At 38.7% G+C, this 13,344-nt stretch overlaps 1 protein-coding gene across 1 annotated transcript in view; it reads right to left on the bottom strand.

The window, feature by feature from the left end:
* The window catches only part of RAB10 (RAB10, member RAS oncogene family), an 88,594-nt gene that overhangs the window by 10,213 nt on the left and 65,037 nt on the right, over window positions 1-13,344 (bottom strand). Inside the window, exon 3 of the mRNA XM_045979435.1 lies at window positions 4,327-4,465. Coding sequence (XP_045835391.1) covers window positions 4,327-4,465 — 139 coding nt within the window. The remainder of the gene's footprint in view (window positions 1-4,326; window positions 4,466-13,344) is intronic.

Genomic DNA, 13,344 nt, shown 5'->3' with positions numbered 1-13,344 from the left:
TCAAAGCCTGTTTGACTATTCTGGGTCCCATGCCTGCACCTCCATATGAATTTTAAGATCAGCCTGTCAATTTCTCCCAGCCACCCCCCTGCAAGCCCCAAGCCAGCAGCTAGGATTTTAATATGATTACACTGAAACTGCAGATCACTTTGGCAAATGCTGTCATTTTAAGAATATGAAAACTTCATTAATAAACATGGGGTGTCTTTTCAATTACATGGATCTTTAATTTCTTTTGACATTTTGTGGTTATCAGTATGTAAGTTTTGAATGTCTTTGGCTAAATTTTTCATAACTAGTTTTTCTTCTTTTTGATGCTACTGTAAATGGAACTATATATATATATATATATATTAAATTTAAAAAAAAAGATTTTGTTTATTTGACAGAGAGACAGCAAGAGAGGGAACACAAGCAGGGGGAGTGGGAGAGGTAGAAGCAGGCTTCCTGCTGAGCAAGGAGCCTGATGCAGGGCTTGATCCCAGGATATTGGGATCATGACTTGAGCTGAAAGCAGCTGCTTAATGACCGAGCCACCCAGGCGCCCCTGGAACTTTTTCTCAATTTTATTTTTTGATCATTTGCTGCTAGTGTATAGAAATACAAGTGATTTCTGTGTATTGATCTTATATCTCCAAGCTTACTGAACTTGTTCATCAGTTCTAACAGTTTTATTTTTTCGTGTATGCTCTTTAGGATTTTCTCTCTCTCTTTTTTTAAGAGTTTATTTCTTTGACGGGGTGCCTGGGTGGCTTAGTCAGTTAAGCATCTGTCTTCAGCTCAGGTCATGATCCCAGAGTCCTGGGATCAAGCCCCAGATTGGGTTCCCTACTCAGTGGGGAATGTGCTTCTCCTTCTCTCTCTGCATGCTACTCCCCCTACTTGTGCTAATAAATAAATAAGATCTTAAAAGAAAGATTTTATTGGGGGTGGGGCAAAGAGCACAAGCAGGGGATGGGGCAGGGGTAAGCAGGCTCCCGCCAAGCTGGAAGCCCAATGTGGGGCTTGATCCTAGGACCCCATGATCATGACCTAAACCATAGGCAGATGTGTAATCGACCGAGCCACCCAGGAACCACTCCTTAGGACTTTCTATATACAAAATCTCATTATTTACAAATATAGTTTGCCCTCCCAATCTGGCTTTTCCCCTTTTCTTTGCCTAAATGCCCTGGCTAGAACTTCCACTACAATTTTCAACAGTAATGGCATACTTCTCATTTTCTTGATCACAGAGACAGGTATGCTGTTAGCTGTAGGATTTTCACAGATGTCCTTTGCTTGGCTAAGGATGTTCTATTTCTAGTTTGCTGAGTGTTTTTACCATGAAAGGGTGTGGGTTTGTCAAATTTTTTTCTGTGTCTGATGGCAAGATCATACAGTTTCTGTCTTTTATCAAGATGTTGTATTACACAGGGTGCCTGAGCGGCTCAGTCGGTTAAGTGTCTGCCTTCAGCTCAGGTCATGATCCCAGCGTCCTGGGATGGAGGCCCAAGTTGGGCTCCCTGCTCAGCAGGGAGTCTGCTTCTCCCTCTTCCTCGGCCTGCTTGTGCTCATGTACGTACTCTCTGTCAAATTAATAAATAAAATCTTCAATTAAAAAAAAATGTGTATTACAGGGATGCCTGGGTGGCTCAGTTGGTTAAGTGTCTGCCTTTCACTCTGGTTGTGATCTCGGCATCCTGGGATCCAGCCCCAACTCAAGCTCCCTGCCCAGCAAGGAGTCTGCTTTTCCCTCTCCCCCTGCCCCTCCCCACTAGGGTCATTCTCCCTCTCTTAAATAAATAAAATCTTAAAAAAAAAAAAACATAAAAAGATGGTGTATTACACCAATTGACTTCTTATATTGAACTACCCTTGCATTCCTAGGTAAATTCCTCTTGATCGATATATAATCCTTTTAAAATGTTGCTGGATTAATTTGGCTTTTTTTCATTTTGTTCAAGCTTTAATTTCTAAAACAAAGTGAAAATTAGGCAACACCAATCTCTTGTATGTCAGAGAAACTTTTTTTTTTTTAAAGGTTTTATTTATTTATTTGAGAGATCCCAAGTAGGCAGAGAGGCAGGGAGAGAAGCGTGGGGGAAGCAGGGTCCCTGATGAGAAAAGAGCCAGACGTGGGGCTCGATCCCAGGACCGAGATCACGACCTGAGCCGAAGGCAGATGCTTAACCCACTGAGCCACCCAGGAGCCCCACATATTTTCTTTTTAGTGGCTGAGTTTTATGTATCTTAATTCTCACGTTGGGAAACTAAAGCTACCCAGCCTATGACATGCATAAGGCTGTAACAGAAATAAAGAACGAATTTGGCCTTGGTACCCTGGCACTACTCCTAATTTCCTGAGTGAAAGACTGTCTTTTGTTATTCATAACAGAGCCCTTTCTACCTAAGTTTATGCTAATGAAGAACTTGGGCAGAGTGGTGGCCTACAGAGTTTCACAATGGAAATCGGTCACTAGAAGAGCCAAACATGTGATTAAAGAATTGGAACTTTCAAGGGGCACCTGGGTGGCTCAGACTGTTAAGGGTCTGCCTTTGGCTCAAGTCATGACCTCCAGGTCCTTGATCCAGGGATCAAGCCCAGCCTCAGGCTTCCTGCTCAGAGGGGAGTCTGTTTTCCTCCCCCTGCTTGTGATCTCTCGCTCACTCTGTCTCTCTACCCCACCTCAAATAAAAAATAAAAAAAGATTTGGAACTCTCAGCCACGCCCCTACTTCCCATGAGGTGAAGAGGGCTAGAGATGAAGTTAAATCACCCGAGGCCAATGACTGAACTACCCATACCTATGTTGTAAAACCTGAATCAAAACTCTGAAACAATGAAGTTAGGGACCTCTTCCAGGTTGGTGAACATATCAAAATGCCCAGAGGGTGACATGTCTAGAGATGGTATGGAAGTTCTGTGTTCCCCAACCCCCATACCTTCCCTGTATATCTCTTCCATTTAGCTGTTCCTGCGTCCTTCATAATAAAATTATAAATGTAAATAAAACACTTTCCTGAGTTCTAGGAGTCATTATAGCTAACTACTGAACCTGAAAGTCCTGGGGGCCCTGGGACCCCCCTCAACTTTCTAGCCAAGTCAGAGAGAAATGAAGGTAACTGAGGGGACCTAGGACTTAACATCTGAAGGAAGGGCAGTCCTTAAACTTGGAGAGTCTGACACTAAGGCTGGGCAGTTAGCATCAGAATAGGACTGAACTGTGGGATATCCAGTTCATGTCATAGAATCTGGAAAACTGCTGTTGTTGGTATAACAATGCACAGTCTATCAATTGCTCCTACTATATGTGCTACTTAGCTGAATCATAAAATAAAGGCTAAGAAAATCCAAAATGGCGCCTTGTTTAAAAAAATCTGTGTATTATTAACTGATTATTAAATACTAACAGGCTTCTCTTTCAAGATTTATCGAAGCGATGGAAAAGTCAGTAATAAGCTGTCAAGACTGCTACCATTGAGATATCATTATCTTGCATCTAATACTTGGTCTTCTAGCCAAAAATGCTTTCAGGAGTTAGTCTTAAGGAAATCAAAGCCCAGAAGGCTGCAATAGGACATGAAAAATAATTTCAACAAGAAGCCACCTACACTGCAGAACAGAAACAGACCGGCTTTGACACATATTTTACCTTATAAAAACTGACATCTTCACAGGCAATGATACGGCACTATTTTCGTTAGGTTTTTACCACATTACTACTCTGTATCTTTCAAAATGTCTAGAAGTGATGTAACGTTTCTGTTGTTTTAAATTACTACTGAAAAATTTAGTAATTTATTCATTCAATAAAAATTCATTGAGAAAGAATTCATTTAGAGAGAGGTGTGTAAAACCACTGGTAGCTTCTACATGGAGCCATCTTTAAAAGATGGATGTATAGGGATGCCTGGGTGGCTCAGTTGGTTAAGCAGCTGCCTTCGGCTCAGGTCATGATCCCAGCGTCCTGGGATTGAGTCCCACATCGGGCTCCTTGCTCAGCGGGGAGCCTGCTTCTCCCTCTGACTCTGCCTGCCTCTCCGTCTGCCTGTGATCCCTCTCTCCCTCTCTCTTTCTCTGACAAATAAAAAATAAAATCCTAAAAAAAAAAAAAAAAAGATGGATGTATAAAGTTTTTGGGTAAGTTAGTAATTGCCTTGGATGGGGTTCTAGATAGACTTACCCAAATATTTAAGAGAAAGGCAGATTAAAATTAACCTTTAAGAAGTAGAAATAACACAATAATAATGAGAGTACATTATATCCTAAACATCATTTAGAATTATTCTTAACTAAACTAAAAAATGTGTCATTATAAAGAGTTTATACAATTTCTAGTCTTACCTCATCTATGTTTCTAAGCCATTTGCTGATGTTTTCAAAACTTTTACCATTGGTGATGTCATATACTAGCATGATACCCATTGCTCCTCTGTAGTAGGAGGTTGTGATGGTGTGAAATCGTTCCTGGCCTGCCGTATCCCTGAAATAAACAGCAATAATTTATATTGAGCATTTTGATATTATGACATTCTAGATAAAGGAAGGGCAAAACAGTCGAATGGTTTGGTAAGATAAATATTAAATCCACTATACACTACAAAGCAAAACAGTACCATCATCCATTTAGTTCTTAAATGGTAAATAATTAGGGTTTATTCGTAAGAATATATATATGTGTGTAACTTTTTTTAGTCAAAGGAAATTCATGACTACCTATAGTGGGTGAAAATCGGAAGGGAAAACCACAGAAAAATGACACAGAAAGTCTTGGAAGTTATTTTAGAATGAACACCAGCAAGTGTGATAAAAACTCTTAAAATTCATTTTATTCAGTGATTTAGTTCCATAATATAACACAAAAGCCTGCGGAATGTTTAGAACATTAAAGGATTAAACCATGGTACAGCTACATTCACCTTTAGGATCATTTACAAAATGTTGTAAAGATAACCTCATTTTTAGGTAACAAGATGGAAATATGTAAATAGTATTTTTAAATTCCTTCACACCAAAGATCTTAGATATATATTTTGCTCCTGTAATTTCCCCCTTGTTTGCATCACTAATTTCTTCCTTTTATGAATCATTCTCATCAGCATACATACATGTTTTAGTATCCGCTATACTGAAAGAGCAAAATTAAAACAAAAAACCCCCATTCTCAACACTATACCCCTTCAACATCCCATTTCTATGTTCCCCACCCCAGCAAGCTTTCTTTTTTAAAACTTTATTTTAAAATAATTATAGCCTCACAGGAAGCTACAAAAATAGTACAAAGTCTTTGTATCCTTCACCCAGTTCTCCCCAATTGTAACATCTTACACCATCTTACAAAAGCAAAACCAGGAAATTTACATTGGTACAATCAAAGACCTTACTTAAAGTCTACTTTTTTTTTTTTAACATACATTTGTATGTGTGTGTGGGCGCACACGCACACATGTATGTAGTTCTCTGCAATCTTATCAGATGTACAGACCACCACAAACATGATAGAAAACTCCATCTCCTTTAGTCCCTATACCCTGTAATAATAATAATAATAATAATAATAATCTGTTCTCCACACCTATGATTTTGTCATTTTCAGAATGCTATATAATGGAATCATGTTATATACAACCTTCTGAAATGGTCATCTTTCACTTTTTTCACCATGATTTCCTGAGATCCATCCAAGTTGTTGCACCTAATACTAATCTGTTCCACTTTATTGCTGAATAGCATTCCATTGTATGGACATACCACAATCTGTTTATTCACTCACCTGTGGAAGAAGACTGGATTGTTTCCAGTTTTTGGCCATCACGAAGTTGCTGTGAATATTTATTTATGTACAAGTTCCTGTGTGTACATAAGTTTTCATTTCTTCTGGATGAATACCCAGGAATCCTACTGCTGACCCATATGGTATGTTTACATTTATAAGAAACAAGGAAAAAAAAAAAAAAGAAACAAGGAAACTTTTCTAGAGCTGCTGTACCACTTTACATTCCAACTAGTAATGTAACAGATTTGTTTTCTCTGCATTCATTAGCATTTGGTGTTGTCACTATTTTTTATTTTAATCTAATAAATAAGGCATGTAGCGATATCTCATCATTTAAATTTGTATTTCTCTACGGCTAAGGATGATGAACATTTTTTCATATAATTATCTGCCATTCATATATCCTCTCTGGTGAAATGGCAGCTCTTGTCTTCTGTCCATTTTCTAACTGGATTGTTTGCCGTCCTTTTTTTTTTAAACACTGTATGTTGAGAGTTTTATACCTAGTTTTTTAATTCTCTTGACAGGGTCTTTTGTAGAGTAAGAGTTTTAAATACTAAAATCCAATTTACTGATTTTTTTCAAGAATCTTTTATGGATCACAGTTCTAGTGTTGTATCTAAGAACTCTTCACCTAGTCTGAGGTCCTATTTTCTGTATTTTCTTCTGAAAGTCTATGATTCTACATTTTATATTTAAACTGATGATACAGGGCACCTGGGTGGCTCAGTTGGTCAACCATCTGCCTTTGGCTCAGGTCATGATCCCAGGGTTCTGAGCCCCACACCAGGCTCCCTGCTCATCTAGAAGCCTGCTTCTCCCTCTCTTCTGCCTGCCACTCCCCCTTCTTGTGGTTTCTCTCTGTCAAATAAATAAATAAAATCTTTAAAAAATAAGGAATGAATGAATGAATGAACAAATGAACAAATGAACTGATGACACATTTTGAGTTAATTTTTTTTAAAGATTTTATTTATTTATTTGACAGACAGAGATCACAAGTGGGCAGAAAAGCAGGCAGAGAGAGAGGAGGAAGCAGGCTCCCCGCTGAGCAGAGAGCCCGAGACGGGGTTCGATCCCAGGACCCTGGGATCATGACCTGAGCTGACCTAACCCACTGAGCCACCCAGGTGCCCCAATTTTGAGTTAATTTTTGAACAGGGTGTGAATTTTAAGGAGAGGTTCATGGTTTTACTTATGGAAATCCAACTACTCTAGCACCATTTGTTGAAAATGTTGAGGAAATACCCTTTCTTGGTTGAGTTGCTTTTGCACCTTTGACAAAAATTAATCAACCATAACCCAGTATAATTCTGGGGTTTGCTTTCTGTTCCAATGATCGATGTGTCTATGTCTCCCCCAAAACCACAGGGTGTTGATTACTATAGCTAAATAAAGTCTTAAAACCAGAGAGATTACTCCCACTTATTTTTGTCAGTTTTTTTTTTTTAGCTATGTAGCCTTTGCATATAAGTTGTTGTTGCTGTTTTTATGTAGGTTCCATGCCCACTGTGGAGCCCAGTATGGGGTTTGAACTCCTCAGATCAAGACCCGAGCTGAGATCAAGAGTCTGACGTCTAACCAGCTGAGCTACTCAGGCAACCATCCATATAAAGTTTAAAACCAGCTTGTCTGTATCTACAAAAAAATCTCCCCAGCAAACTTCTTTAAAGAGTTCTCTAATTTCTGTCTTCCCAAATTCATTTCTCAACCAATTCTAATCTGAATACTGCTACTACTATTCTACCAAGACTGCTCTTCTTCAAAAGGTCTCCAATAACCTCTGATAGCTAAATCCAGGATTTAGTTCCTTTTTATATATTTTAATCATTCATCAGGATGCCATAAAATTGACCACTTTCTCTTCTTGAAACATTTTATTCTCATGGATTTTCTGACACCACGTGTTTCTGCTCTTGGTTCTATGGCACTGACTGGTCATTTTCAGTAACTTTGGCTAGCATTCTAACATTCGGAGATATAGGAGATGACATTCTATACACAGTAGCCGTAGTGTTCTTCTTTAAATATGTGTCTGATCATAACATCTGCTTAAACATTCCAACAGCTTCAATGGGGAAAGAGTAGGTTTTTTCTAACAAATAGTGCTAAAACAACAGGTTATCTCCATGCAAATGATGAAGTTGGAACCCTACCCTCATACCGTATAAGTAAATAAAAATTAATTCAAAACAGATCTAAGGCCGGAATATAAGAGTCAAAACTATAAAACTCTTAGAAGAACATATGAGAACGATGCTCAACATCATTAGTCATTAGGGAACCGTAAGTCAAAATCACTTCATACACCCTAGGATGGCTATAAGCAAAAAAGCAAACAATAAAGGATGTAGAGAAATTGGAACCTTCACACATAGTTGGTATAAATGTAAACTGATGCTGCCACTGTGGAAATAGTCTGGCAGTTCCTCAAAATGTTAAATATACAGCTACCATATGATCCTGCAATTTTACTTCCTGGTATATAACCAAGAGAAATGAAAACATATGCCCAATACAAAGATTCATACATGAATGCTCATAACAACATTATTCACGATAGCCAAAAAGTAGAAACCACCTAAATGCCCATCAACTGATGGATGGATAAATAAAATGTGGTATAGTCATATGATAGAATATTATTCAGCGATAGAACAGAATGAAGTACTGATATCTGCTACAACCTGGGTGAGCCCTGATAACGTTAAGTGAGAGAAATCAGATACAAAAGATCAAATAATGTAAGATTCCGTTTATATGAAATGTCCAGAATAGGAAAATCTACATAGGCACAAAGTATATTAGTGGCTGCCCTGGCTAAGGGGTTTGGTCAGGACGGGGAGGGGCTGCTAGAGTACAGTCTCAAAAAAAAGAGTATGGAGTTTCTTTTTGGGAATATAAACATGTTCAAAAATTATGATGATGGTAAATATATATACCTTGTAAATACACTAAAAAACTAGTTTTATACTTTAAATGGCTGAGTTACAGTAGATGAATTAGATCTTATCAAAAAAAAACAGAGATTACTAGGCTTAAAAAAAACCCAAAAAACAAAATTTTCAATTCATTATAACCAGAACCAATTCCAAAATCCTTATCTTGAGGTTTACAAGTGTTATAGGACTTGTTCTTTACTCCAGTCCCCCAAATTTTGAGGCATTCCTTTCCTGGCAACTAGAGTCACGTTTTGGGTTTTTTTTGTTTTGTTATGTTAAATGTCCCCAAATTGGCAGGTTTGTTTTCACTTGACAGCCTCTGCACTAGCTGTTGCCACAGCCTGCCTGTACATGACTGGCTCCTCATGTTCTCGTTTTAACCATCACTTTAACAATGAAGACTTCTCTGACCACCCAATTTAAATAGCCATCCACTCTCTCTCCATTCCATATCCCTACTTAACTTCTCTGTATAACACTTACTACAGATTTATTTACTGTTTGTCTCCCATGTCCTCCAAAATTAAAGTTCCATCAGAGATCTGTCTTGTTTATTGCAGAACCCACTTTATCTACAAGTCTAATAAGCATTCAAATGTTAAGTCAGTTATTTCAGAATATTACCTTGCAAATTCTATATTATTTTACATAGCAAGGTGCTTCAATTCAGTTAAATGACCCTTAAAAAGACGTTTTAAAAACAATGCTTTTGGGACACCTGGGCGGCTCAGTTGGTTAAGCCGCTGCCTTCGGCTCAGGTCGTGATCCCAGGGTCCCAGGATTGAGTCCTGCATTCGGGCTCCTTGCTCAGCAGGGAGTCTGCTTCTCTCTCTGCCTCTGCCTGCCGCCACTCTGCCTGCTTGTGCGTGCACACACACACTCTCTCTCTCTGAGAAATATATAAATAAATAATATCTTTAAAAAAAAAAAAAGTTTCTATGCCTAAATATATATGTAGCCAGAAATAACAGAACTACCAATACATCAATACTCCTTAGGTTCAATCCTGGTGTACAATCACCATGTTCATACATCGGCCCTCTATCCATTTGTCCATCAATTCAAATACTGTGCTAGGTATTATACAAGAAAAAATATAGAACATGGGTTTGGAGTCAGATCCAAGTTTATCCTCAGATTCCAATCCTTCTGGGTGGGTGACCTTAAAGGTATGTAACCTCTCTGAATCTTCTTTATTCACAGCTAGAAGAAATAACTAAAGTAAAATTCCATAATTTGTGTGTGTTATAAATAAGCTCAAAGCGATCTGTAGTATAAAAATATGCAAAGAATCAATAATGTCATTTTGAGATTCAAAATTTGTGTTTTCAAGATGTCCTAAGTCAAAACCATCTCTGCAGATGCTCTTTCAAGTTAGTACCTGCTGGTGTTTAAGCTGTACTCAAATCTGTTTCACAAGGAAATCCCTGGCTTTGCCTGAAGCCTATATCCAAATAAATGTAAAATAAAAATTTTTTTTTATTTAGCCAACTTAAAAGATGATCTTGTTGGATTTTTTCAACTTTTGTAAGAGAATTTCAGCCTTGTCACTTGCCCCTCTCATCTCAAAGTACATGGATCTGCCCTTTACAATAATGTAGAATCCTATTTATTCATTCTGTAAGTATTTATTGAACCAACAGTACATGCCAGACACTATTCTAGGCACCAGAGAGAAAGCTGTAAACAGAAAAAAAAAAACAAAACAAAAAACCTCCTGCCTTAACGAAGTTTTATATCCTACTAGGAATAAGACAACAACAACAAAAAATCGTAATTCCTAGAACTACGTATCTTCAGAGGGTGAAAAGTACCAAGAACACAAAAAGTAAAGAGACTAGGGGCTGATGTAGGGGATCGTGCAAACAAGTAAAATTTTAAACAGAGTGGTGAGGCCTCAGTGAGAAGGTGAAGGCAATAAGGAAGTATCTGGGAGTAACAATGTTCCAAGAGGAGGGAAGAACGAGTGTAAAAGTCCTGACCCATGGTTGAGGACTAATAAAGAGCTCAATAGGACTTCAGCTTTCCTTCTGAGTAAGATGAGAAGTCTACTAAAGGGTTTTACAAAAAGAAGTAACTTAACCTGGGGTTAAAAAGAATCATTCTATTGACTGTGTTGAAAATGGTTGTGGAGAACCAGAGTTAGGAGATAATACAATACCAAAAAACTGCCACCAGAACTGTCATTTTTTTTTTTTTAAAGATTTTCTTATTTATTTATTTGACAGAGAGATCACAAGTAGGCAGAGAGGCAGGTGGGGGGCTGGGGAGAAGCAGGATCCCTGCTGAGCAGAGAGCCTGATGCAGGGCTCGATCCCAGGACCCTGAGATCGTGACCTGAGCTGAAGGCAGAGACTTAACCCACTGAGCCACCCAGGAGCCCCCAGAACTGTCATTTAGGAAAAACCATCTAAGGGACCTTTGCCTGGCTCAGTGGTTAAGCATCTGCCTTCCGCTCGGGTCACGATTCCAGGGTCCTGGGATCAAGCTCCTCATCCGGCTCCCTGCTCAGCAGGAAGCCTGCTTCTCCCTCTCCCACTCATTCTGCTTGTGTTTCCTCTCTCGTAGTCTTTCTGTCAAATAAAGAAATAAAATCTTTAAAGAAAAGAAAAGAAAAACTATCTAAGAGACATGCTATCAGTTCTTCCAGGTTATATCCTTAAGACAAGTTAGATCAATAAAGGCTACACACACATATTTCTATCTGTATACTTACCTACATTCTTAGACCAGAATTTTTATCATCATTATCTTTAATAGGTTAATTTATTGAAAATCACAAGAAGAGGAGCACCTGGGTGACTCAGTTGTTAAGCCTCTGCCTTCGGCTCAGGTCATGATTCCAGGGTCCTGCTCAGCGGGAAGCCTGCTTCTTCCTCTCCCGCTCCCCCTACTTTTATTCCCTCTCTCACTCAAATAAATAATTTTTTTTTAAATCAAAAAATGAGCTTTATGAAAATGTAGTCTATATTTGTTATGATCTATTTTCTCCCCCATTCTTTACATTATTTCTGAAAAGAATACTGTAATCTATTGTAGGTAGACCTCCTTCTTGGTTCTTTTTGTACCTTGGCCCCCAAAGAAATTTCTAGGTAAGTTTTACAAATTAAGCATAGCACATAAGTTGTCCTTCAGAGATAGTATATTTATATCCTCCATTCTCAATTCCAAATTCTTGTTTCATCTTTTATTTAATCTTTATTTAGTCACAAGATACTTGTAAGCACGTGTAATTTATGAATTCATGAAAGAACAAAAATTTTGCCTCCTCACAGTAGAAATACTTTAGTTCTTTTCTGAATTGATAAAAAGTATAAATCAACTAATAATTCTATACCCTTAGAGAGGGTTTAGTTTCCTAGCTAAAATCCAGGATGGAAATGTATTTACTCAAGACACAAATACATGCCTACTGGTTACAGTGTAGGAGGCACACAAAACCTCTACTTCATTTTTTGTCATTTGCAATAACAATTTAAAGAGATCTTCCACAGCACTTCACTATGTGCAACCACCCCCACCACTGTCTAGCTATGATATGTTTTCTTCGGGGCGCCTGGGTGGCTTAGACGGTTAAGCCTCTGCATTTGGCTCAGGTCATGATCCCAGGGCTCTGGATCCAGTACGGCATCCTGCTTTGCGGAGAGCCTGCTTCTCCCTCTCCCTGCCACTCCCCCTGCTTGTGCTTTCTCTCTCTCTGTCAAACAAGTAAAAGTCTTAAAAAGAATTTTTTTTTAAATAAAAAGATATGCTTCCTTTCTCTCCATTCATTCACATTACAAAATTAGCAAATTACGTACCCATTTCGGTGTCAAATCTATGACTAAATTCTCTACCAACAAAGAATACACTGCAAAAGACACTACTTAGTTAAAACCAAATCAAGAGCACTTAGGTTTTATAATACTGGTTAGATATGAAATGTCAAAATAAAAGATACTGTAAGATTGGGGCACCTGGGTGGCTCAGTGGGTTAAAGCCTCTGCCTTTAGCTTAGGTCATGACCTCAGGGTCCTGGGATCGAGCCCCGCATCGGGCTCTCTGCTCCGCAGGGAGCCTGCTTCCTCCTCTCTCTCTGCCTAGTTGTGATTTCTCTCTGTCAAATAAATAAAATATTAAAAAAAAAAAAAGATACTGTAAGATTAATGGCCCCTCTGAAAGGAAGGTAATCACTATTCAGATTCAGAGTTAAGTTCCTGCTTTGATCCATGACATTCTACTCCATCTGTTCTTTCAGTCTCCTCCATCTTCCAAAATCTCTTACACCCAACTACCTCCCTTTTTTTTTTTTTTAAAGATTTTATTTATTTATTTGGCAGAGAGAGATCACAAGTAGACAGAGAGGCAGGCAGAGAGAGAGAGGGAAGCAGGCTCCCTGCTGAGCAGAGAGCCCGATGCGGAACTCGATCCCAGGACCCTGGGATCATGACCTGAGCCGAAGGCAGCGGCTTAACCCACTGAGCCACCCAGGCGCCCCTACCTTCCTTCTTTTTATATGCTTTCCCTGCTAAGTTTTTAAAAGGCTTTCTACATCCTATTTTCATTTACACATGTCATACATTTACACCTTCCAACAGGACTGTCTCCACCCCACAAGATGACCTGGCTCCCTGACTCCTTGATCTCAAATTACCCTTTTCCTGA

Source organism: Meles meles, chromosome 15 (genome assembly GCF_922984935.1).
Source record: "Meles meles chromosome 15, mMelMel3.1 paternal haplotype, whole genome shotgun sequence".
In the NCBI taxonomy this organism is placed as follows: Eukaryota; Metazoa; Chordata; class Mammalia; order Carnivora; family Mustelidae; genus Meles; species Meles meles.
Note: the sequence above shows the minus strand (reverse complement) of the source record. Positions and strands in the feature narration are given on the sequence as shown.